This window comes from Eschscholzia californica, unplaced genomic scaffold, assembly GCF_041429995.1.
Source record: "Eschscholzia californica isolate CP2 unplaced genomic scaffold, dmEscCali1.0.p SCAF_1, whole genome shotgun sequence".
Classification (NCBI taxonomy): domain Eukaryota; kingdom Viridiplantae; phylum Streptophyta; class Magnoliopsida; order Ranunculales; family Papaveraceae; genus Eschscholzia; species Eschscholzia californica.
Window position 1 is genome coordinate 13,527,562 of NW_028238198.1, and position 24,609 is coordinate 13,552,170.

Below are 24,609 nucleotides of genomic sequence, written 5' to 3' on the forward strand. Positions count from 1 at the left end.
GTTGGTGCCTTTAAAAATGTCCTTCAAGCCTATTTTCATAACTTACTTGGGGCCTAGCTAGTTAAAAAGATGAGTTGTCTTTTTAACAAAAAAATACAAGAAATTGGGCCTCCGGCCCAATTTCTTGTTTGCTAATTTTGAACATAATTTATTCAAAGCCTCAAATTTGAATCTATTTTAGGCTAAAAATTAGGTTTCAACCCAAATAAAACTAATATTTGGTTGGTCAAGCATCCTACTTCGAGGTTTTCAAGTTAGTTAATGTAATAATATTTGGTGGGTCAATAAGACTAAAATATTGATTGATTTAATCGAATAAATATAACTTGTAGTAGGCGGCCCCTTACATAGTATTAGAGACTTTCTAATATTAAAACAACTTCTAACTAAAAGTTTTTGTAACACTAATGAAATGGTGGGTGATTTGGAGAAATAAGAAAATTATTCGGGGTAGAAAATCTTGAAGGAAAGATGTGAATTTAAGCGAATTTTCCGGGGTGTAAACTTTTTAAGGAAAACAAGTCATCTTCTTATTCCTCGTCTCTTATCACCAACTCCAGCTACCACCACAAACTCCGTTCACCGCCTCTAACACCGACCACCTCCATTTCTCCTCCTCCTCTTTTTTCTTCCACTAGAACTACAACCTCCATTTATCTTTCTTCTCTCTACTCATCCCTCTCCATTTCTCTCTACTCTTCTCTCTCCATTTCTCTCTATTCCTCCATCTCTTTATTCTATCCGGCGAAGGGGCGATCCCTTCGCCCCAAAGACTAGTTTTGGGAGTTTGTGATCTCCCAAAACCGGACTGGTTTGGGAAGACACAAACCAATGCCGTTTCCCTCCAACAATTCGAAAAAACGAGTCAATTAAAATTGACCAATTTTTTAGAAAATCAGACATTAATTGGTTTGCGATGGAAAAGTGATACTGGGCCACTGGGGTCCGGATTTGCTCTTACTTGAAATATGGGGCTAAATTGGCAAGTTGATCTCAAATTGTGAATCAAATTCTAGGGCGAAATTGGAATTAACCCAAATGTTAAATGAAGAGAGAGTTTGCAAATGTCACGTAAGTATCAGCAGTCAGATAAAGTGAACCCTGTATTTCGCTCAAGTTGTTAGGGTTTCCCAATTTAGTAACATGCCATCGTCATATTTTCTCTTTTATCTATCTATAAATAGTAATGCAAAGAATAGAATGAAAAAACAAGGGTTTAGGGTTTTGAAGCCCTAAACGCCCTCAAAGGAGCTCCCCTTCACAAGTCCAAACAGAATGTAGTTAGTTAGCCACCCTTATCTAACTTTCTTCCATTTCATCTTCTCTCTTTCTTTCCTTCATCTTCTTTTTATTCTTTTTTACCCTAATAAGTTTCCAACCTTCTCTTCATATTGGTTATGTATCTTGATGATTTTATATGAGTTAGTATGAATAATGCAATTTATATTTAATTCAAATCTTTTGTTCATCGTTATCACCATCCTTGATTATGTTTATCTACTTGTTTTTTTTTTTTGAATTTTGTTTATCAACTTTATTATTCAATATGTTGTTAGGCTGGTTCGAGGTCCAATTGATTGATCAAAGTATAAGAGTGTGATAAATTGCTAACTTTTAACACAAAATTGATATTTCAGGACTGGAAAAAAATTTTCTACCTAATAATAGAAAAAGGGTTATTTGGAATAATCTCCTTGGAAGAATAGTAGTTGAACTTATTCCTACAAATGGTGGATTCTAAACTTTAAATTGGGTATCCCCAAACCAGAAGAAAAGTTCTGCAATTTATGGGTTGCAGTCCATTTTGATGTTGAAAACTTTGATATTGAAGACAAAGAATATAGTTTTCTTTTGAACTTTGAGTGTTAGAGCCAAATTACTAGATGTAATCATTCTCTTAAGAAGAAGAGGAAAACAAAAACCATTAAGAAGATCTTTTATCTAAATATCTTTGTCCTTTTGGTCAAGGGCTGAAGTTTAGTTTTCATAAAAGAAGAAAAATATTTGAGGAAAATACTTTTAAAGAAAATTGTGAAAAAAAGAAAAAAATTAATTGACTAACAAGGGCATTTAGAATGCCAAAGAAGCATGGAACTTTGAACTAGTGAGAAAAAGTAAACTAGATTGATTTGGGGAGGATTCAAGCCTAGAACTTCATATATAACATACTTATTCTCAACAACAAAAAAAACTTATAATCTTGTGGCCTAGTGTAGCCATACCACATCTTATGCATATTTGTTGAACAAAACTTATAAACTGGATTATTTTTTTAATACTAACACTACTACTTAAAAAGATGGGTACAATTAGGGGGCTCGCCCGGTCCCCCTCACACCCCTTGGACTCGCCCTTGGTGCCTCGTTGGGCACAATAACAAATTTAACCTATTTTTTAGTATCCATCTTATGCGCAATATTTTTTATTGTCTACTTCTTCTTTCTGTCAATTGTCGTCGTTTAAATTGTGCATGGCCTAAGTGGGCACAGTGACAAATTCTTTGTCAGCACGTACTGTTGTTCTCTGGTTATCAATCGAGAAGTCGATTTCTCTCTGTCTTGGCTTGATTTGGACAGAGTTTCCTTTCTCTAACTTATAGAGAGATAAACTAATAAAGAATAATGATTAATCAATATTCCTTCTTTCGGGCTAACCGAGATAGGTGTTTAATGTAGTCGAGGCAAGAATAAATTCTCTTTCCTTAAGACATTTTACACCCCCGTAACAGTACCAAACGTTAGGGTGAATGCCTTCGGGATACAACGACTAACCTTTCAGAATTTTAAGATGGTACTTCTTTATTCTGAAAGCGGACGAACCTTTGTCAGTATTATGAGCTCTTTGACTAATGCGGACGATCTTCTAGATGCTTCGGAAATTCAAATTTCACTCGAGACTTCTTTCTTCCTTTTCCAGATATTCTAGTCTAACCAGAACCTTTAGAAAATACTTCTTTAATTACATATTCTAGGCTAACCAGAACCTCTAATTGTTAGAAGGGAAGAGAAGAAGAGAATGAATTGAATTGATATTCTAGACGACCTATGAAAAACTTCTTTCTTCCTTTTCTAGATATTCTAGTCTAACCAGAACTTCTAGAATTACTCCCTTAATTAGATATTCTAGGCAAACCAGAACTTCTAATTGTTAGGAGAGAAGAGAAGAAGAGAAGATAATGAATTGATGAAAAATGAAGTGGGTTTGGTTGGTTTATATAAGAGTTGAATGGGTGCATAGTGTCTGTTGGGTTAAAAGATGTATCCATTCGAAAGGAGGGACTAAACAGAAAGAATAACTGAATATTGGAGTCGGTTGGACCCTGGGACGTCGGATCTGGGTGAAAATCTCGGGTGGAACGCCCACCGTCAGATCAATACCGAAATGTGCCCACAGATTTGGATGCGCGTGGTATTCGCTCAAACGACCCCTGATCTAACTTGTCCCGTTTGACGTTTCAGACCCTGACTTAACCGTTTTTTCACCCAAACTTCAAACTCGAATTTCTCATTCATCCGGAATCGGATTCGAGTAATTCTTTGCTCTAAATTTAAGAGCTCGACGAGACGAACGCAATGGCGCGTTCGGTTTCTGAGTTTGACGAGTCGGGTCGAGCCAAAATTGGCTCCGATTCCAACAATCCCCCACATGAATGAAAATTCGAGGTTTACTATATACAAACATACTATACTGACATACTGACACTAAAAGAGCTCATATGCGGAACTTCGCTGCATCGGAAGAAGGTAGTCTTTCGACTTTGAACCTTTCCTAGTGAATAACTACAAGGTCTACAAGGACGGCAGTGAACTTATCGTCTTGAACTGAGTCCTGGAAATTGTAAACCTGAATAGCTATCACACAGCTAATCCCTTACCGACTTAGGTTCTCGGTTGTGTTCATTTCGGCCCTGAACAATCCCGAATTCATGTGTGCTTTAGAGAAGTCGGCCTAGACGACCTTCCCACGGAACCGGCATCAATTCACACACATATAGGTTATCCGTAATAAGGTATCCTGCTATACCTCACGTTAGAATCAAGTTCTAAGTTTTCGGATTCATTAAAAGCTTAATGCTTAGCCTCTCAATGCAGGCAACACTGTTATCATCCTAGGAATGGGTAAGAGATAGAAATCTCTTACAGTGTTACTGTCGAGTCAGGATATAGCTTCAGTTGCCCTTTGAACCTAGATCGTGGGATCTCCAGTCATCTAGGTAGGGTTTCACCATGCCTTTACTCATTTACTTTAGGCGTTTTTGCCACATTCCCCTTGATGATGCAATTTCAACTCTCTTGTTCACCCTTGTTCTTTACGGATCCGCCAGGTAACTTAGGATTGAGCATAATTTTAATTTATGCATTCCTTGAGAGCAATTGCTTTATGGTGCTAGTCTATTTTATTTTGAATTCTCTAGACTTACCGTATTAGTGCCTACGCAACAACTACTCAGGTTTATTGCGTGCACTGGCTTCAATCACAAACAAATATCCTCTAGGAAGTTCACCTACTTCCTTTGCTTTCTCCAAAGCAATGTATCCATCAAGGCCTTTAGGATTACATTGTTGATCCAGCTATGCACGTCTGCCTCTGAGGATTTTGTGATATCGTAGCCCTTAGTGGTTTGTCATATCCACTGTTTTGTATCTGAGATTCGAGTGTTGTCCACATATCTTCATTTTCCTTTATGACATGTACAAACATTAATACGAGTCTGCTCAGATACCTAAGAACTATTTGTTACTCTGATAACTCTTTCTTGAATTTGTTCAAATTTAAGTATTTATGCTTATCGTGGTTTTTGAGTGGTTATTCTACCATTCTCTGTTTAACCATGCACTTTAGATTATCAATCATGAGTAACGATTCAATCTGGAAAAGCATCGAATCATATCTTCTAAAACACTTTCTTATTCCTAACTAGTATTGTCTGTTCTTTTGAACAGATGATTCACGGTTGAATCTCGTTACTTAGTTTAGGATTAGGAAGAGAAGTTCTTTCCATTTGTATTTTTTCCAGATTTGTTGAGTGAATTAGACATTCACGTCATCACTTATATTCACAAACTTGATTTCTCACTTTTGTCACAACTTAGTGAATATAACCGTAGTTCTTAGCTCAATGAAACCTTATTGACCAAACATTCTTATTGGTTAAATCTGGTTTCCGAGGTACTCCATAATTTCCCTCTTCTCACGTCATTATGACGTTATATCTTCAGGGGAGTTTGGAGTTCTATATGCCATTTTATTTCTTTATAATTGGCTTTTCGGTTCCTTCTCGGGTCCCCCCCCCACATTTTAAGAGTATTTCCTCTTATTCGTCAATTTTGGGTGGAATCTTATACTATTGCATATAGGGTACCGTTCAGATATGTGATAATATCTGCCCCCACAGTTCTAGGGTAACCATTGGATTCTCCTCTTTAACAAAACTATTTCCGTACACAATTTCTTTAGTGTAGTGTGTTTAGTTTTGTTCTATAACATGATGATTTATGATCATTAGAACCTTGAGATATAGTACAAGGTGAGTTCCTCTTTTAACTCTTTCTTAAGTTATATGTCGTAATCATATATACTCTCTTGATAGATTTAAACTGTCGCATGATCATCAAAGTTATCATTCCCTATTTTGTCCTTTATCGTTTCTAGATTTCGTTCATACTCTTGAATCGAAAATCTTACTGATGTGGGGTTAAAATACCACATTGAGATCACTTAACTTGGATCAGTTAGTTCGTTTCGGGTCTAATAATTTATGTATTTTTCTTGTTAGGAAGCTTATTTGGAGTTTGACATTACATTCGGAATAAAACGAAGCAATTCGTCACATTTTCATTTCATGTGGAAGAGACCGGAAGGAAAGAGCATCAGGGGTATTTTGGCCATTTTGAGAAAATCAGAGGTTAAATGGAAAGTGGAGCCAATGGTGAGTCCGACGGCGAAGACGGAAGTCGAATCGGAGTTGGGACGGAAAAGTTATGGAGGAAAGAAACCGAAAGACATTTTTGTCTTTTCTAAAAATTAGAAGTATAACCAATTATGCAGGCACACCTTTGGTTCTTAAAAGCCCAAACTCAAACTCCAAAATAAAAGCCGAGATGAAAAAAAGAAAAGAAGAAACTGTAGGCACCCCTTTTATCTCCAAGTCAAACTTTATGGGCCACCAAGTCAAGAGTTGGGTGAAAGAAAAGAAAAAAAGAAAAATCTGATTGACCCTCTTCTTCCACATTAGTTTTCTAGGGTTTAGGGGAAAAAAGGTAGAGAGAGAAGGGAAGGAGGCTGCCGGCCAAGTTCTCTTGGCCGGCACGGTTCGGGTTCGTCTGAGTTCTCACCGGTGCAGGAACCAGCTCCGGTGCAGCTCCAACAGCAGCAACTCGGGTTTTCCACTTGGACAGCAGCTCGGTTTTGCCTCAATCCACCATTAAAGCAGCTCCAACAACAGCAGCTCGCGGGAAGCATAGAAGCAGTGCGGGTTATCTCCTATTAGCACGGGGAACAGCTCGGAACAAGGGACGGCTAGCAGTTGCTCGAGACAGCAAGTTCTAGGCCGGAATTGGAGTTTTCTTTGGCCGAATTTTGGTAGACCTTGCCAGAGCAATTTTGGGTAGTTCCGGTCATCATTAGGCTCGGAAACCTTAGGGTTTTAGATCCATTCATCATTGCCTTGCTTCCTATAATGTTTGATTTTGTTTTGAGCAACAAATCTTAGAGAGAGAAACCTTGATCCTAGCTTTCATGGTGGATTTGGTTTGAGAGGAAGAAGATGACACTCTGTTAAGGGGAGGTCAAGTTCTGCTAAGAGGACACCTATTATACACTGTTAAGGGGACCCCTGCATTCTGTTACAGGGAGATCGACAGCACTTGAACACTTATATTTCCCGTCGATCTTAGTCTTGCGCCATCACCGAAATAGGGAGATTTTCACCTTAACTCATGTCTTTCTTTATTTTCTTCTCGTTTATTATGTGCTCCACCATGTCTAGCTAGCTTTTGTAGTCGGATACTCGTGATACATGTTTTGATGTGACAAGAGTTTTATTGCTTTTAATGATAAAATCTTCCGGATTTTTAGACCGTTCATGGACTGGAATCTGAGTTAAACCAAGAGTTCGTTGACCCATCGAAGTAAATGGGTGAAGTTAACTAACTTTTCATGCTTATTGATTATTAGTACTAGTCACTATCAATTCTGTGGATCGAAGTATCCCTCTCGTTCCATTCTTACTCGACTCTTCCCGAATCTGCCACCTTTAGTTTAGTTAGCCTTATTTGTTTATTTATTTGAAATCAATCCAGAAATCCTACTTATTATCTTTTCGTTTTTAGTCTGAGTTAGTGACTGACACTTAAACCGGTGGGTTAGACTCTTTCGGTATTCGTATTACCTTCCTATCTTCGTGGATCGATCCCGGTCATACCGGATTATTACTCTTTCGGTATTCGTATTACCTTCCTATCTTCATTCTCACTTTGTTTCACATTCTTCTTTCTATACTTTCCAAGTCTTCATTCTCGGGAGTAGTATGTGAATGGGTGGTGGAGTATCCGTTTCCCTAAAGTTGACACTATTGTCGGGTTTCGTGGACTACAAGAGTAATGTCGCTACCCTGATGTCACTCCTAGTGGCTAAGAAAGTTGAGCTCATGAGATCGTCTAAGCTCTTTGAAAAGTTACGAGGTTGAGTAGCTCTTCATTCTACTCAGAGTTAGCGCAGAAGAGTACACTCGAAAACAATATAAAGGCTCAGATATCTCACATTGGTTTAAGTCTCCACTAATGACTAGTATAGGTCCCTCAGAAATGTTTCTTCTTCCTTAGGATGCTACTCACATGATCAGACAACAAACGCTAAAGGACTCGACATTCATGAAAAAGACTAAGAACATGCATAACATTCACCAAAATTGAAACACATGCATCAACATACTTAAGCATACCACTAAAGTCATATCAAATCTACCCAAAAAATTTCAAATTTGGTCGAATTATTGAACCCTCTTGTCTTTTGAAACCCTATGGTCATGGCTAAAAGTCATACCCCATCCCCAAACTTAAAACTAACATTGTCCTCAATGTTTCAACCATATACTCACCAAAAGATAAGACATATTAATTTAAAGAGAAGAATGGAAAGATATTACCATAGCCGGAGGAGATAAAAGATACTACTACCGAGACTCGTGTATGAACAGGTTCCAAGTTGATGTCGAGCTCGTCGCCATCCCCAAACTTGGAACAAACCATGCCTCAGAAGCAAAACAAGTAAGAAATGCTCCTATGATCAACAAGCAATATTAGAATGAAACACATAAGATCATGACCATAAAAATGACCACTAACGCGGGTACACACGATTGCATTGAGCTATGCAATTAGCCGTTGATTCTCTTGCTTTCGCAAGAGCACGAGTTCTGTCTCGTGGAGGGTTTCCAGAGATGATACCCACAAACATCAAGACCCATCTCAATCAGTCAAAGATCATACAATAAGAGACGGAAATTTTGGGGGTCAACCCAAAGAAAGCTATATGCCGGTGCTAATCGTCTCACAAAAAGATAAAGAATACGAAGTGCACGTGAGACGATACAATAAAACAAGCCATCCCCAAACTTAGTGGGTGCACAGTCCACTAAGTAGGCATAAATACAAGGAACGACAACAAAGAAATCATCAAAAGGATCCACATACATGTGAAGAGTCAAAATATCAGTCGAAGGCAAAAAATCATCTGGAAGCTTAGTGGACAGAATATCCACTATGTCCATAGACGTCTTTGGAAAGACGTCTGAAATGTCCCAAAAGGGATCAACAACCGAGTTTGAGATCATGTGGAAAGTCGAACTAGACTCTAAGGGTAAGGCAATATGCTCGGGGACCAAGTCAAGGTCCATGGTTTCCTTAGGTAAATAGTCTGACGAACTATCCAGCATGCCTCTAACTACTAAGTCATCAACATCCTCAAAGGCATCTGGAGCCTCGCAGTCAGTTATAATATCAGGCCTTCCTAGCATTGCATCTAAGACTGACTCCTTACAAGTGTCAAAAATCGGATAGTTCATAATCGTATCATCCTCAAACTTGCTCGTAGAGCCATCACCCTGAACATCAACGTCTAATGTAGTCCTATCATGGTGAGACGACACTGGTGGAGGAAACAAGACGACAAGGTCATCAGACCGTTCAGGCTCTAAGGTACTATTAGTAAATTCATCGACATTTAACTTAGTACTAGGGTTAGACGTATTACCCTCGTCATCGTACCTAGTACCCTCTTGAGTTTGGGGTGGTGAAACCCCTTCCTCGTCGACGAATAACTGTGACTTAAGCATCTTTACCTGTTGAGTCAATGACTCAATCTCCTGCGTCGTTTGAGTCGCAAATTGTGACATCATCTCTCTAAGACGACTCGTGGACTCTTCAAGAGTCTCCTCATAATAAGGCTCACTAGTGTAGTTCAATGAAGACTCTTGATCATAACTCTCATCGTACATATTAGGATAATACCTGCCTCTAAAATCATTGGTCTCTAAATAGTGTGGACTATAAGGTCTCTCATACATATTTGGTGTGAGACCATATCCATCACTAATTTGACCATCTCTATACATTTGTCGGTATTCTCCTAATGTCATACGAGATCGATCAGGTTCTGGTCTACTCCACTCACTAATCGGACCGTTTCTAGACATTCGTTGATAATCCCCAAATGTCATACCAGGTCGGTCAGGCTCGTTTCTACTCATCTGCTGGTATTCCCGAAGGTCATACCAGTTCGGTCAGACTCGTTTCTACTCATCTGTTGGTATTCCCCAAAGGTCATACCAGGTCGGGTAGTGATGGAACTCCTCAGATCAAGGTCATCATCAACATGGAATGGCCAACCGTTAGAATAACGTGCCATGATCTCACAATGCTCAAGGAACTAACAAACAAGCTATCAATGCAAATCAAAACTTATCCAACCAATCACACACAAGTAAGAAAGAAAGAGATAGAATACGATACTAGCGGATGCTCCTCTCGTTTCGTTTTTCCTTCGATTTCTTTCTTTTCCTTCGCTCCTATTTCTCTTTTTGGCTTTTTTTTTTCTTAAAGTAGTTCCTGAAAACAAGAAAGAGTCAGAAACTACGAAAATAAACAAAAACGTCTAAGTTAACAAATAACACTAAACTAATGAACAAAACAAGCAAACAATATTCAAACTACTAAACCTATCCCCGGCAGCGGCGCCAAAAACTTGATGGGCCTAAAAGGTTACCCTAAAAGGTCTCCACCCGCAAGTATACGGGCGTCAAGTAATAACCCGGTAAGACCGGGATCGATCCACGAAGATAGGAAGGTAATAAGAATATCGAGAAAGTCTAGCTCACCGGTCTAGGTGTCAACCACTAACTCAGACTAAAATGAAAAGATGATAATTGGGATTTTGATTGATTTATAATAAATAAACAAATAAAACGATCTATTCTAAAGGTGAGAGTGATTCGGGAAAAATGGTCGAGCAAGAATCGAATGAGGAGGATACTTCGATCCACAAAGTCGATAGTGACTAGTACTAATGATCTATAAGCATAAAAAGTTAGTTAACTTCACCCATTTACTTGGATGGGTCAACAAACTCTTGGTTTAACTCAGATTCCAGTCCATGAACGGTCTAAAAATCCGGAAGATTTTATCATTAAAAGCAATAAAACTCTTGTCACATCAAAACATGTATCTCGAGTATCCGACTACAAAAGCAAGCTAGACATGGCAATACAAATAATAAACGGGAAGAAAATAAAGAAAGACATGAGTTAAGGTAAAAATCTCCCTATTTCGATGAGGCACGAAGCTAGAAACATCGGAAAATATATGTGGTTAGGTGCAGCCGGTCTCCCCCTAGCAGAATGTAGGAGTCCCCTTAACAGTGCAAATATTGACTCCCCGTAACAGAAACCGAGTTCCCCATAACAGCAGAGTCATCTTCTTCCTTTGAATCAAACCACCATTAAAGCTTGAGCAAGCTTTGTCTCTCTAAGATTTTTAGCTTAAAAGTTCAATCAAACACAAGGAACATCAAGGCAAGAGACTCAAGAACAAAATCCCTAATCTTTCCGGCCAAAATAATGGCCGGAATAACATCAAACAAATCCGGCCAGAGAAGGAAATCGGCCTAGGGTTTGCTGTCCAACAGTCCCGAGCCTTACTGTCCCGTGCCAAGGTGAACGCGAAAGTCTCGTTCCGGCCGAGTTGCTGTTAGACGCGTCCCCGACCAAGAGAGACGAAGTCCGGCCGAGCTGTTGCTGTCGGCCGTGCCTACTGTCCCGAGAAAACCGAGCCCTGCTTCAGCTGCTCCCGAGCTGCTTCTCTATCCGAACCCTAGAAGCCTAATGTTGCTGTTTTCCCGGCCGGCCAAGCTTTGGCCGGCGGCTTCTCTTTCTCTCTCCCTTCTTCTCACTCCTCAAACCCTAACTAATCGAGAAGATGAAGTCCCAAGTCTGATTTTTCTTTTTCTTTCTAAAGACCAAACCCTTGACTTGGTCTTCATAGATAGACTTGGTCTTCATAAGAGAGGTGCTTATATAATCTCTTTATGTTCCTTCTTTCTTAGACTCTTGGGCTTGTACTTGGACTTTGATTTTAATATAGAACTCAAGGGAGTGCCTTTAACTTTTGTCTCTACTTCCACTAATTTCCAGAAAAGACCAAAATAACCTTCGACTTATTTCTTCCGTAATTTTTCCGTCCGAACTCCGATTCAACTTCCGTTTTCGCCGTCGGACTCACCATTGACTCCACTTTTCATCTAACCTCTGATTTTCTCAAAATGGCCAAAATACCCCTGATGCTCTTTCCTTCCGGTCTCTTCCACATGAAATGAAAATGTGACGAATTGCTTCGTTTTATTCCGAATGTAATGCCAAACTCCAAATAAGCTTCCTAACAAGAAAAATACATAAATTATTAGAAATAAAACCCGAAACGAACTAACTGATCCAAGTTAAGTGATCTCAATGTGGTATTTTAACCCCACATCACTTACCAAGACCCTTGAATTTATTATTCGAGTCACGTTTAGACCGAATGATGTAATATTCAACTTTACGTCTTATCAACCTTAATTCTCTTGTCTATCCAAGAAGATTAGGTTACTATGAGGATTTATAAGGACTATTCTGTAATGATTAGGGACCTCCTTACAAAGACTTAAGGATTTATTTATAATAACTCCTGATTTCGAGATCTTTCAGCCAAGGTCCTTCCGTTTACCACATCTGAGGATTCCTTGTAATTTTTAGACAGGCCTAAGGACCTTCTAGAGAAGTATTTACCGCCTGAATATGTTATTCGAAATAACTTACTTTCTCGAATTTTGCATTCTTCGTCAACTTAGTATTCGAGAATGCTTCACGAAATTTTCATTATCTCAGACCGATGATTTCTTTGGGACAGTTCATCGTCTCGTAACTATTTGTATAACGAGAACATTCTGTCATCGACCTTGTCTAACCGTTTAGGTTTTGACATTTGTCTTGACACACTTCTTCGATTACTTATGTGGTTGTCTTCTTTGATTCGTCATCGAATTTAACCGTTAGGATCATGTATTCATTATTGATCGCTCTCTGTATTCTCGATAGACGGTTTCACACCCAGTATTTATGTCGATACTTGGTGGTCAAGATGTCGCTTAGTTTTTCGATGTCTCTGTTATCGAGAAGATATTTTAAGAGTCATTAACTAAGTCAACATTTATGGTCACCATGGGTTGAACCTTATTTCTGTTCATGGCTAGTAATAGATTTTAGTGAAATACTTCACAAAATCCATCGAGATTAGATTGATCATCGATTTTTAATCTCCACTGATCGAGCTTTATCCCTTCTAATGTTCTGTGCTTTCAAAAGAGTCGCCGTTTGATGAACTATGCCATTCTTGGCGTATATCTCGGCGAAAGGAGATTCATACTAGTCGTTTCTTAAAGCCTCAATCCTTTTACAAAGTTGAGTTTCTACTTTGATTGTATAAAGCTCGAACTTTTCGACTGCTTCATCCTTACACTTTAGTAAGTAATATAGCAGAAACAAGTGGAGTTATTGATGAATTACCTTTTTCCACCTTATGTTTGAACCATTCTTAGGTTATAGGGTTCATTGTGAATTAAGTCTAAAGACTTTTGAACAACGTTTTAGTCATTTTGACTATGCACATGTTTGACATGTACGTCTTGAGTAAATTTCGAGTTTCGGAATTTAACTCCAAGCTCATTAATTTCTTTAATGACTTATTATTCACATGTCCTAATCTTTCGTGACAAATATTGGAGGACTCAACAATATACGCATAATTATTAATTTTATTAATAATAGGTGCCTTCGGCATTACATGGGTAACATTTAATTGAAATAACCCCCCACATAAGTGGCCCTTTCCAATATACATCATTTTCTTACATATGATAACGATATCTGACAGAAAGATTAGTCTGAACCCGTTCTCACTTAAAAGGGAACCAGAAATCAAGTTCTTTTGATTTTCTGGAGCATGGAGTACATCGGTCAAAGTCACCTCTATTTCGGAAGTGAATTTTAACACGATCTTTCCCCTTCCTTTGACTTGGGTGATCGAGCCGTTTTCCTTGAATAAGGTTTCTCCTTCGGCTACCTCTGTATAGGAAGAGAATAGGCTTTTGTCACTACAAATGTGATGATTTGTCTTAGAATCGACCCACCATCTCTGGTTGTTAACCAGGTTATCTTCATGTGCCTCTGCACAGAGGTTCATCTTATGAAGTATATCAAACGCCTTTTCGAATTCAGTAATCATTAGACGGTGATTCCGATTTTCGGTGTCTTTTGCTAATGAAGCTTTGTTATCGGCTTTTTCCCCTTGACTGTCATATGTGGAGTGACAATCTTTGGCTAGGTGGCCTCGCTTTCTACATTTGTAGCATTCGACAGGCCTTTGCCTTTTCCTCGACTTGCCTCTGTTTTGAGATGGACGCTTCCGCTTCAGAGCGAAGTCAGTTCCCTTGAACATCTCTGGGTTTTCCACGTATGTGGTGTTAGGCTGAAGAACCCGTAGGGTTGTTCTTGTTCTTGCCATTTTTTTTCTGAAACACACAGAAAATAATCCAGATCAATATCTTATAACCAGAGAAATAATTGTTATATAAAATGTCTTAAGATTGTTGTTCTCTGGTTATCAATCGAGAAGTCGATTTCTCTCTGTCTTGGCTTGATTTGGACAGAGTTTCCTTTCTCTAACTTATAGAGAGATAAACTAATAAAGAATAATGATTAATCAATATTCCTTCTTTCGGGCTAACCGAGATAGGTGTTTAATGTAGTCGAGGCAAGAATAAATTCTCTTTCCTTAAGACATTTTACACCCCCGTAACAGTACCAAACGTTAGGGTGAATGCCTTCGGGATACAACGACTAACCTTTCAGAATTTTAAGATGGTACTTCTTTATTCTGAAAGCGGACGAACCTTTGTCAGTATTATGAGCTCTTTGACTAATGCGGACGATCTTCTAGATGCTTCGGAAATTCAAATTTCACTCGAGACTTCTTTCTTCCTTTTCCAGATATTCTAGTCTAACCAGAACCTTTAGAAAATACTTCTTTAATTACATATTCTAGGCTAACCAGAACCTCTAATTGTTAGAAGGGAAGAGAAGAAGAGAATGAATTGAATTGATATTCTAGACGACCTATGAAAAACTTCTTTCTTCCTTTTCTAGATATTCTAGTCTAACCAGAACTTCTAGAATTACTCCCTTAATTAGATATTCTAGGCAAACCAGAACTTCTAATTGTTAGGAGAGAAGAGAAGAAGAGAAGATAATGAATTGATGAAAAATGAAGTGGGTTTGGTTGGTTTATATAAGAGTTGAATGGGTGCATAGTGTCTGTTGGGTTAAAAGATGTATCCATTCGAAAGGAGGGACTAAACAGAAAGAATAACTGAATATTGGAGTCGGTTGGACCCTGGGACGTCGGATCTGGGTGAAAATCTCGGGTGGAACGCCCACCGTCAGATCAATACCGAAATGTGCCCACAGATTTGGATGCGCGTGGTATTCGCTCAAACGACCCCTGATCTAACTTGTCCCGTTTGACGTTTCAGACCCTGACTTAACCGTTTTTTCACCCAAACTTCAAACTCGAATTTCTCATTCATCCGGAATCGGATTCGAGTAATTCTTTGCTCTAAATTTAAGAGCTCGACGAGACGAACGCAATGGCGCGTTCGGTTTCTGAGTTTGACGAGTCGGGTCGATCCAAAATTGGCTCCGATTCCAACACGTACCCCATGTGGGGACAATGACAAATTCGAAAGGTAATATTTTACTTTCAGGAGTCACTCGATTTGGGCATTAATTTGGAGATTTCACATGTTCTATTTTTTCTCTTAAGAAAATTTTGCCGTACTACACTTTTGTGTTCACATTGCAAAAACTCTTTGACTTGATCAATTTTCTATCACTAAGTCAAGTGTTAAACACACATCAAATCTCTTTAGGAAATCGAAGATTCTTTTATTCTCGCCATGAAATTGATCTGTATATGTCTCTTTGGTTCACGCTTCCCTTTATAGTTCACGATTCCCTTTATAGTTCACGATTCTTTATCTCAATTGAGGAGAGATATAAGCCACACAAGAAACAGTAGTGATGGTGGAGGATATCTGCTGGCAAACCCATAGATGAACATTGTTATTGCTGGTGTTTGGATCGAAACAAGGAGTAAAAATGAGAGTGATTGGACTAATAGTACTGGAAAGATGAAGAAAGCGTGTGATTGCTTGCTTCAATCGTATAAAAGAAGTTGAAGAAACTTTCGAAATCCTAGCAAACAAGAGCTAACAATAAAGATGTGGTTTGTGTTAAATTCATTTTTTCTTTCTCAAGATGGATTTTTGAGTCAACAGTCCAAAATCTGGGGGGTAAACCCAAAAAAAATCCACTCTTGCCCAAAAATTAGTTGCAGGTCCAAATGTCACTTTTTTTTTATTCCCCTCTTGCCCTTGGACGGGACATGCTGACGTTTTCCTGAAAAAAAAAAAATGTCTGGTAAATAAAATAATTTACCAGTACACGAAAAATTCAAAGTTTTTTGAAAATTTGAAATTTTTAAACGAAATTTCAAATTCCCGCCCAGCAAACCATCTCTTCCCGGTAAATAAAATAATTTCCCGTACACAAAAAATTCCAATTTTCAAATTTTCAAACGAAATATTTTTTTCGAAATTTTGAAAATTTCAAATTTTCAAACGAAATTTCAAATTCCCGCCCAGCAAAATTTTTTTGAAAATTTTAAATTCCCGCCCAGCAAAAGTGTCTAGTACAGAAAAAAATTTCCAGTAAATAAAATAATTTTCCGGTCACAAAATCTTTTTTTCGAAATTTTGAAATTTTCATACGAAATTTCAAATTCCCGCCCAAATTTTCAAATTTTTTTACGAAATTTCAAATTCCCGCCCAGCAAAAATGTCTAGTACAGAAAAACATTTCCAGTAAATAAAAAAATTTCGTTTCCTGGGAATTTTTCGGTGGTAGTTCCGTAAATTTCTGAACAGTACACATTCTGATGGACGGGTTGTCAGATTATTTTTCAGAAAAAAAATCGTTTTCCGAGAAATTTCGATGGCAATTTTGTAATTTTCAATGGCAATTTTGTAATTTTCGATGGCATGAACGGTAAATACTTTATTTTCTAAGGGCCCTTTACGTAATTTTGACCCCCAAACTGACACATTGGACCTCCCTTTCATTTTTAGACAACTTTGGGTGGAATTTTCATTTTGGTCCCCCCTTTTTGGACCAATGGCCCAATCCCTCAAATATGAATTGTGAAAGGTTGGAGGAATGGGTTGAATTCAAAGCTTTATTGGTTCGGACTTTAAAACGAAACAAGTTTGAAACAGTAACATTTGAAATATGAAAAATGACACATATACCCCCAGAAAAAGGAAATGACTCTTTGATGTTTGAAAAATCGACTCCCATTCTCCATCTTTCTTCATAATTGGCAAATATCCTAAGGTTTAGAAAACTTTAGGTCGAACTAAGAGCATCTCCAATGCAAAACTCAACAAAAACTCAATTAATCCAATGTGTCAAGTATGAGTTGAGTTTCTCTTTCCTAAGTTGCACTATTGAGATACTCAATTCAAAATTCATCTCCAATGCAACACTTAAAAAAACTCAACATTTACTTTAGATTTGCTTTTGGTTCTTATTTTAATATATAAAAGGTTGATGTGGACCAATTGAGATACAACAATAAATGTTGAGATACTCAAAAGAAAACTCAACAATTGAGTTTTCTTTTGAGTATCTTAAAATTTATTGTTACCACATCATATTAAGATTCTAGTTGAGTGTTGCATTGGAGAGTGTTTTTTGTCAAAAACTCAAGTAGTCCTATGTGTCAAATTGAGTTTTGTAAGTTGAGTGTTGCATTGGAGATGCTCTAATTACTGGTTCTTCAGCTTCTTTGATTAGGGTTTCGGTCGATCTCTTTCTCTCTCTCCCTCTCTTCGATCAACAGTTGAAAACCAGGTATTTTGTTATATTTGCTTTTTTTTTTTTTCTTTTACTGTTCAATTCCTTTTTTCTTTCTTTTTCAAAATTTGGGTGTTTTTTTTTTGTTGAAAGATATTTGGGTATTTTTAGGTTAGATAGATAACTAAGGAACTAGGGTTTCTTGTGGGTGTTGGAAGTATTGAGGATTTTTGTATTTCTATTTCAATGTCTGAGGTAGTAAACGAACAGGGAGAAGTAAAATACCTAAGTTTTGAGATGAACTGAGAGATGGATTTGAGACATGGAATCGTTTCAGATCCTTTTAACACAAAAGAAGGAATTGGGTTGGTCCGGATGTTTGTTCATATATTGGTGTACTAGATGATCCCAACCTTGATATTATAGCTGGTTTTGATGTTAATGGTGCTAATCTTGCTGGTTTTCTTCCTTTTCGAAATTGGGTTCTTATCCGATTTTAGCTCTCTTTTCATATAAAACATAGTGATCTTGATATATCGTTAATCGTTATCTTTAGAACAAATTTTGCAAGAATTGGTGATTTTGTTTAAATGTCAGTCAACTATTTGATATATACATCTCATTTAGATTGTTTCAATGTTTATTTTCAACTATCGATCGAATTTACAGGTTTGGGAAATAAATTACGAGAGAAAGAGAAAAAGAAAGGTTATGCGGTACTGCTCGAAGTTCTTAAATCTTTTGAAGAAAGCTAGAAGCTTCACCGGACTTTCGACCACCACTTCGCCCACTGCTGTTACTCTCTCTGCTTCTCCTCCCAAAATTACCGGTGCCATGGACGAACAATTTCAATCCCTCAAGACCCGTGTGTGCATCATTGGAAGTGGTCCTGCCGCCCACACTGCCGCCATCTACACTGCTAGGGCTGAGCTCAAACCCATCCTCTTCGAAGGTTGGATGGCCAACGATATAGCCCCAGGTGGCCAGCTTACCACCACCTCAGACGTCGAGAACTTCCCCGGCTTCCCCGATGGGATTCTAGGGTTTGAACTCATGGACCGCTGCCGAAACCAATCTGTTCGTTTTGGCACAGAAATCTTCACCGAAACCGTCACAAAGGTGGATTTTTCCTCCAACCCGTTCAAGATTTTCACTGATTCGAAGACTGTTGAGGCGGATTCAGTGATCGTAGCTACCGGAGCTGTAGCTAAGAGATTGAAGTTCCCAGGGTCGGAAGAGTACTGGAATAAGGGGATATCGGCCTGTGCTGTTTGTGACGGAGCAGCACCCATTTTCAGGAACAAACCTTTGGCTGTGATCGGTGGTGGAGATTCAGCCATGGAGGAGGCGAATTTCTTGACCAAGTATGGATCCAAAGTTTACATCATTCATCGAAGGGATGTCTTTAGGGCATCTAAAATAATGCAAAACAGGGCTTTGGATAACCCTAAGATTGAGGTGATTTGGAATTCTGCAGTGGAAGAGGCAAAAGGAGAAGGGGAGAGAGGGGTTTTAGGAGGGTTGAAGGTGAAGAATTTGGTGAGTGGGGAGGTTTCGGATTTGAAGGTCTCTGGCTTGTTCTTTGCCATTGGGCACGAACCTGCCACAAAGTTCTTGGATGCCCAATTGGAGTTGGACTCTGATGGGTATGTTGCCACTAAGCCTGGAACGACTACAACGAGCGTTCGTGGTGTTTTTGCTGCCGGAGATGTTCAGGATAAGAAGTACAGGCAGGCTGTTACTGCAGCTGGCTCAGGATGCATGGCAGCGCTGGAAGCTGAACATTACCTACAAGAGATTGGGTCTCAGGAGGGTAAGAGCGATTGACTATCTTCAGATTATCCTCGGGATATGAAAACTCTTGGCTTAAAGACAAACTGCAATTTATGATGATAGGAAGAAGCACAAAAGAACATTATTTCAGTATCCACCAAATTATTTTCACCGGAAATTTTATTTATATCAATTGTTGCAAATTGAGAGAAGAAGGAGCATTTAAGTAAAACTCTCTTTGTTTTGAAATATTATAATTGTTCATGTGTGGGATGTGTATATTATGCTTTGATTGAAACCTCTGGTTTTGATGGACTTATTTACTTTCTTCGACAATCGACATAGTTGGAGAATGAGATTATGGTATTTGCAACTAACAACATTGTGTTCAAGATGTTGATCTTTTTCAAGATTACTTTTTCGACAATCGACATACTTGGAGAACGAGATTTCGGAAAGCATTCATCATTCCCAGCAAAAGTGATTATCTCCCAACATTGTCGTTGTGGGTGAACTAATAGTTTATCTTGTGGGTGAACTAATAGTTTATCTTGTGGGTGAACTAATAGTTTATCTTGTCAGATTTTGTAGTTTTTGCTCTTATACTTGAACATGTTTGCTCAATATTTCGATTATACCTTTCTTCCTCATTTTTCTTATGTATTTGTTCTATTTAACATCTGACTTTGATCTTGTTGTTTCCAAAATCATATGATATTGAAAGTCCAACCAAGATGATAGAATCCATTTTCATAGAGGCTGAAAAGGCCAGACTTATGCAAAATCGGACCTCCCAATGCGCACATAGTAGCGTCCCACTTATAGGAAACAGACGTGGGAAGCAATTTCTTCAGTAGGCTATGCTTCTATGTTATATAAATCACAATGTCGAAAACAGTAAATTATGGTGTTAGGAGGTGGTGGGCAGAATTTGTGATTGATGGAGGAGGTAGAAAAAAACATTAAGAATTGTGGTGTTTGGAGGGAAATAAAAAATTACAATTTTTGTTTATTTCCATCTAAAAGTTTGTACTTTGAAAATTTTCCTTGTTTCCTTAAAACATCGACCATATAAATGTACATACATCTTCTTTTTGCAACGGTACTATTAAAGGAAAATTGGGGGAGTCAAGGGAGCGAACGACCTAAATCGCCTCTTACTTTTACTAATGTTATTTCTAGTGAATACTATACATTAAATAGAGATAGTTTGACAAAATAAGTTCAGTTGTCAACAACAAATGAATTTCTCCTAATAAGTTCAATTTTCCTAAAAACTAAACAAAATGGTACAATGAACTTCCGCTGAGTTGTTGGCAGGGTGAAATTTAGGAGTTGAAGTTAATATATATACAGACAAACACGTACGCATGCTTAGTTTATGTAGAAAAAATGTTACTTGAAAAACGGGGCAAAATTGGACATCAAGATTTCGCCTAACTAATCAAGGGAGTAGTCCACCACCCTTTGGTGTAACGGATGGACACCCCTCTTAAGACCATGAGGTCGTGGGATCGAGTCTCGGTGGAAGCAGTTGCCATCAAGATTTATCCTATGTAATTTAGGCTATGAATAATGTAATAATTTGTCGGGCTTTAGGCCTCTTCGTTGTCGGGCTTTAGGCCTCTTTCATTCTCAGTTTAAAGTAGGCGGTTATCGTGCTCATTACATCTCCATGATGCATCAATGCCTTGTAACGACTAACGTACACCGTAGTCGAATACTCAAAAAAAAAAAAAAAAAAAAAAAAAAACTAATCAAGGGAGTAATAGAATGAGGAAGAATGCAACCATTCTCACTTCTTCTTTCGAAGGATTAGGTATCCTATCATTTTTGTTCTTTTAACTAAGCGATGGCAGATTCGACAAAAAGAAATTGGTATTGGAAGAAAAATGACCGTTTTTTCATAATTATGAAAAACACCACTAAACGCAAATTATGAAAAAGGTGGCATTTTTTATGTGACATTTTTTGTCGTTATACCAAATTATTTTGGCCAAAACAACTGTTTTCCACCTTACTAGTGAAAATAAAGCAGGTTGTGGTTTGACTATCAAAATTAAGTGAACTATTTGCTTTTTTTTTTTCTGATCTCCAAACAGCTCTTTTGTATGGGGTCAAAGCGAGGGTTTGCTCGCTTCTTCCCAAGGCCTGTCCTGTCTATGGATACTCCTGAGCAGGTTGTATCTCCCCGCAGGTCACTAGAATCGGCGAGTTATACTCAAGTAAATGTCTCACCCAACAGCTCACCCAACCCGGCCCCTACAAGATAAAACTAACAGACTGCCAAAATACCGAGTTAACAGTCCATCTGCCCGATCTCACCCCTGCTCAGGTTTATAGATAGCCTCTTTTTTCTGTTTTGTTAGTCCAGATATAAACACTTTTATGTCTATGGAACCTAAAAGATACATGTAACTGCAATTGGGCACAAAAGTGAATAAAAACATTGTGACCATAGCTAGGTGTTAAAGAAGGGTTGCCTTTGAATGCACTGTTTTAATTACAATCACTCACATTCTCGCTACAATTTTTCTAGAAAATACGAGAGGATTCACCAACCACCAAAAACACGTACAACTTTACCCTAAACTAGAATTAGATATCATCTAATCATGAAAATATTTTGGCACATCATATTATTTACAAGCCATCAACTAACAACAAATCTAACCCAGTCCACAAAAATCACACTTTCTGAATTCATTCTTCTTTTGAATTGAAGTTTCACTATAAAATTTCAATTAATAAGATATATTGACCCAATTATGTGTCTGGCTACCTATCAAATAAACTTTTAGAATTACAATCATAATCTTTTGTTAAGAAGTTATTTATACTTCCATTATAAATAGAGTTGTAATCTACTTGAGAATTAGTGAGAGTTTTGTTTATTAATGAGAGTTGTAATATCCTCATGGTTAGTGATGTTTACCCTATTGGAAGGTTGGAAGGTTGGAAGGTTTCTTTAAGTTGGTTTTGACACACAAAAAAAAAGTAAAAAGATCATTACTTTTTTTTTGTTGAACTAGTAAAAAGATCATTACTTGTTTTCTAAATAATTTGTTTTCTCAATTTGTTATAATTGTAATTTATGTAATCAATTAAGATTATTTTTTCACATGGATTCCAAAAGTTGCTACATTTAATATGACATGAACACTTAAAAGTATAGTACAAAACCACATCATAAATATTTTCATGTTGCATATGTTGGACACTAGAGGGGTGTAAGGACCGATAAAAAGTCATATGATGAATTATTTTCAAGGTGAGAAGATAATTGAAATATTGTGAACCTTAGCTTACTAAGCTATCCCTTAGCTTTGTTTGACAATCAACAATTTATCCAATGTAATATTCCGACTCCGCTCTTAATTTAATATATATTCACAATATCTATACTAGATAATGTATTTGTGTTGATAATTTTTTTTTTGTTAATTTCCGTTTGGTATATAACTTCACAGTGTTTGGGCTTAAATACGGAATCCGCCATTGTGAGAAGGGTAGAACCAGTTACAACTTTTTACTGATGCAACACTTTGACCAAACCACTAGAGGCTATAACAAATATAAATTTTAATCATTCTCCCTCTGGAGACACCCTAATATGGACTCCTAATGAATCTGGTCGATTCACTACTAAATCTTACTATCAACTCATTAGAGAGATACCTAATCTTCATATTAGAATAAGAAATTTCCCGTGGACCAAACTTTGGAAGAGAAAAAACATTAACCCTAAAGTTCCGCTCTTCATTTGGAAAATACTGCACAATGGTATAGCAATATTGGACAACGTAGGTAAATACAATACTTCTATCTCTATTGTGTGTTTAATGTGTAATACAGGAGCAGAAGAATCAATTGATCATCTCTTCGGGACTTGTCCAAAATTCAGAGGTCTTATACAAATCACAAACAATACTATGCTCAATTGCTTTTCGAAAGACCCTATCAAGAATCTAATAGATCTACTGAATAGAAATGAATACTCAAATGAGGATTGGAAGATATATACTTATCTCTTATGGTGGTGGTGGAAAACGAGAAACGAAATGGTATTTAGCTCCAAAGAACCAGATCTACAGAGGTGTTGGTGGCTGATCAGACAGGAAGTAAGTATCACAAACCCTACTATCTCTAACAATGATTCCAACGTGAACATGCAGGCATCGGTATGGCTTCCTCCGTCAACTCCCAAAATCAAAATAAATGTTGATGGAGCATTTAACCCACCCCTGACAGCGGCAAGAGCTTTAGCAAGAAACAATAATGGAGATATTGTAGGTAGTAAATCCATCACATTTCAGGCGATTTCCCCTCTTCGTAGTGAAATGAGGAGCTTTGAATTAGGGTTAGAGCTAAGCAAGGAGTTGGGTGTTGGTTCATATATCATAGAAGGGGATTCTAAATCCATTGTTGAGATGCTCTCGGATGAGGATAGCATTACTCCGTGGCACTTATCAAGGGATATCAGGAAGCTTCGTAGAGACATCTGTCTAGGTAACGTGGAAGTCCAATTTTGCCCCCGTATTTGCAATGTAGAGGCCCACCAACTGACAAAATTGGCACTAGCCCCTCCGACTTGAGCTATATGCTTTTTAGTCCTTTCAGTTAACTTCTAGTAACCTTGTACCCTTCTATTTGTGTATTGCTCTTAGAAACGATGTAAGGTGCTTGGTTTATTTTATGAAAGTTTACTTCAAAAAAAAAAACTTTTTATTGTGTTAAAAGTAAAAGAATGTTTTGCATATTGTATAAGAAAGGTCTATGAATATTTTGAGGCATCTAAGAAAAAAATAAATACTCAAAACAAAATATATTCGAAGGAAATTAAACGGCTACATTTGTTATGTTTGCTTCCATGCCATTAAATAATAAACTCCAACCTGGCGTCGGTGCTATATAAATAGTCTTAAAATACAAAAGAGCTGCATAACCCAGATATTACTAAAAAAAAGAGTGTAGCATTATTGACGCTATAGGTTGACCTAAATATATTATGCCGGCCCATTATAATTATTGTGCAAATAAAAGACAACTCCGTCTCCCCTGCTCTCAATCAGAGATCCAGGAGAAAGAGATAGATGGAAATGAAATTGTGTCTGATTCTTGTAGGGCTTTTTATGGTATCACTGGTTCAAACTATGAATGCACGTATTATTCCTACTGGTTTCGCAACTACTTCAGATCTGGACAGAGGACCATTGAGCCAGAATGGCTTTCGAAGACTATCAGGTGATGAAAGCGAGTTTAATGGAGTTTCGGGTGATCTTATTGGCGGGCAGGATGGTGGAGATGGTGAAGCTTTGGGTGGGCTTATAGGCGGA

General features: G+C 37.8%; 2 protein-coding genes across 4 annotated transcripts; one reads left to right on the top strand and one right to left on the bottom strand.

The window, feature by feature from the left end:
- Positions 1 to 7,467: 7,467 nt before the first annotated feature.
- Positions 7,468 to 11,022, bottom strand: LOC147564296 (uncharacterized). Its single transcript, XM_086644983.1, has 3 exons — positions 10,217 to 11,022; positions 9,798 to 10,106; positions 7,468 to 9,748 (listed from the first exon to the last, which is right to left on the bottom strand). The coding sequence occupies exon 3, from the start codon at positions 9,746 to 9,748 to the stop codon at positions 8,477 to 8,479; it is 1,272 nt and encodes a 423-aa protein (XP_086501109.1). The 5' UTR covers positions 9,798 to 10,106; positions 10,217 to 11,022; the 3' UTR covers positions 7,468 to 8,476.
- Positions 11,023 to 17,331: 6,309 nt separating this feature from the next.
- Positions 17,332 to 19,650, top strand: LOC147564297 (thioredoxin reductase NTRB-like). 3 transcript variants are annotated; one of them, XM_086644985.1, is made up of 2 exons: positions 17,332 to 17,557; positions 18,170 to 19,650. In XM_086644985.1, the coding sequence occupies exon 2, from the start codon at positions 18,212 to 18,214 to the stop codon at positions 19,325 to 19,327; it is 1,116 nt and encodes a 371-aa protein (XP_086501111.1). In that variant the 5' UTR covers positions 17,332 to 17,557; positions 18,170 to 18,211; the 3' UTR covers positions 19,328 to 19,650. The 3 variants fall into 3 exon arrangements, with proteins under 3 accessions (XP_086501111.1, XP_086501110.1, XP_086501112.1); XM_086644984.1 differs by lacking the exon at positions 17,332 to 17,557 and adding an exon at positions 17,576 to 17,944; XM_086644986.1 differs by lacking the exon at positions 17,332 to 17,557 and adding an exon at positions 17,649 to 18,092.
- The last annotated feature ends 4,959 nt before the right edge of the window (positions 19,651 to 24,609 follow it).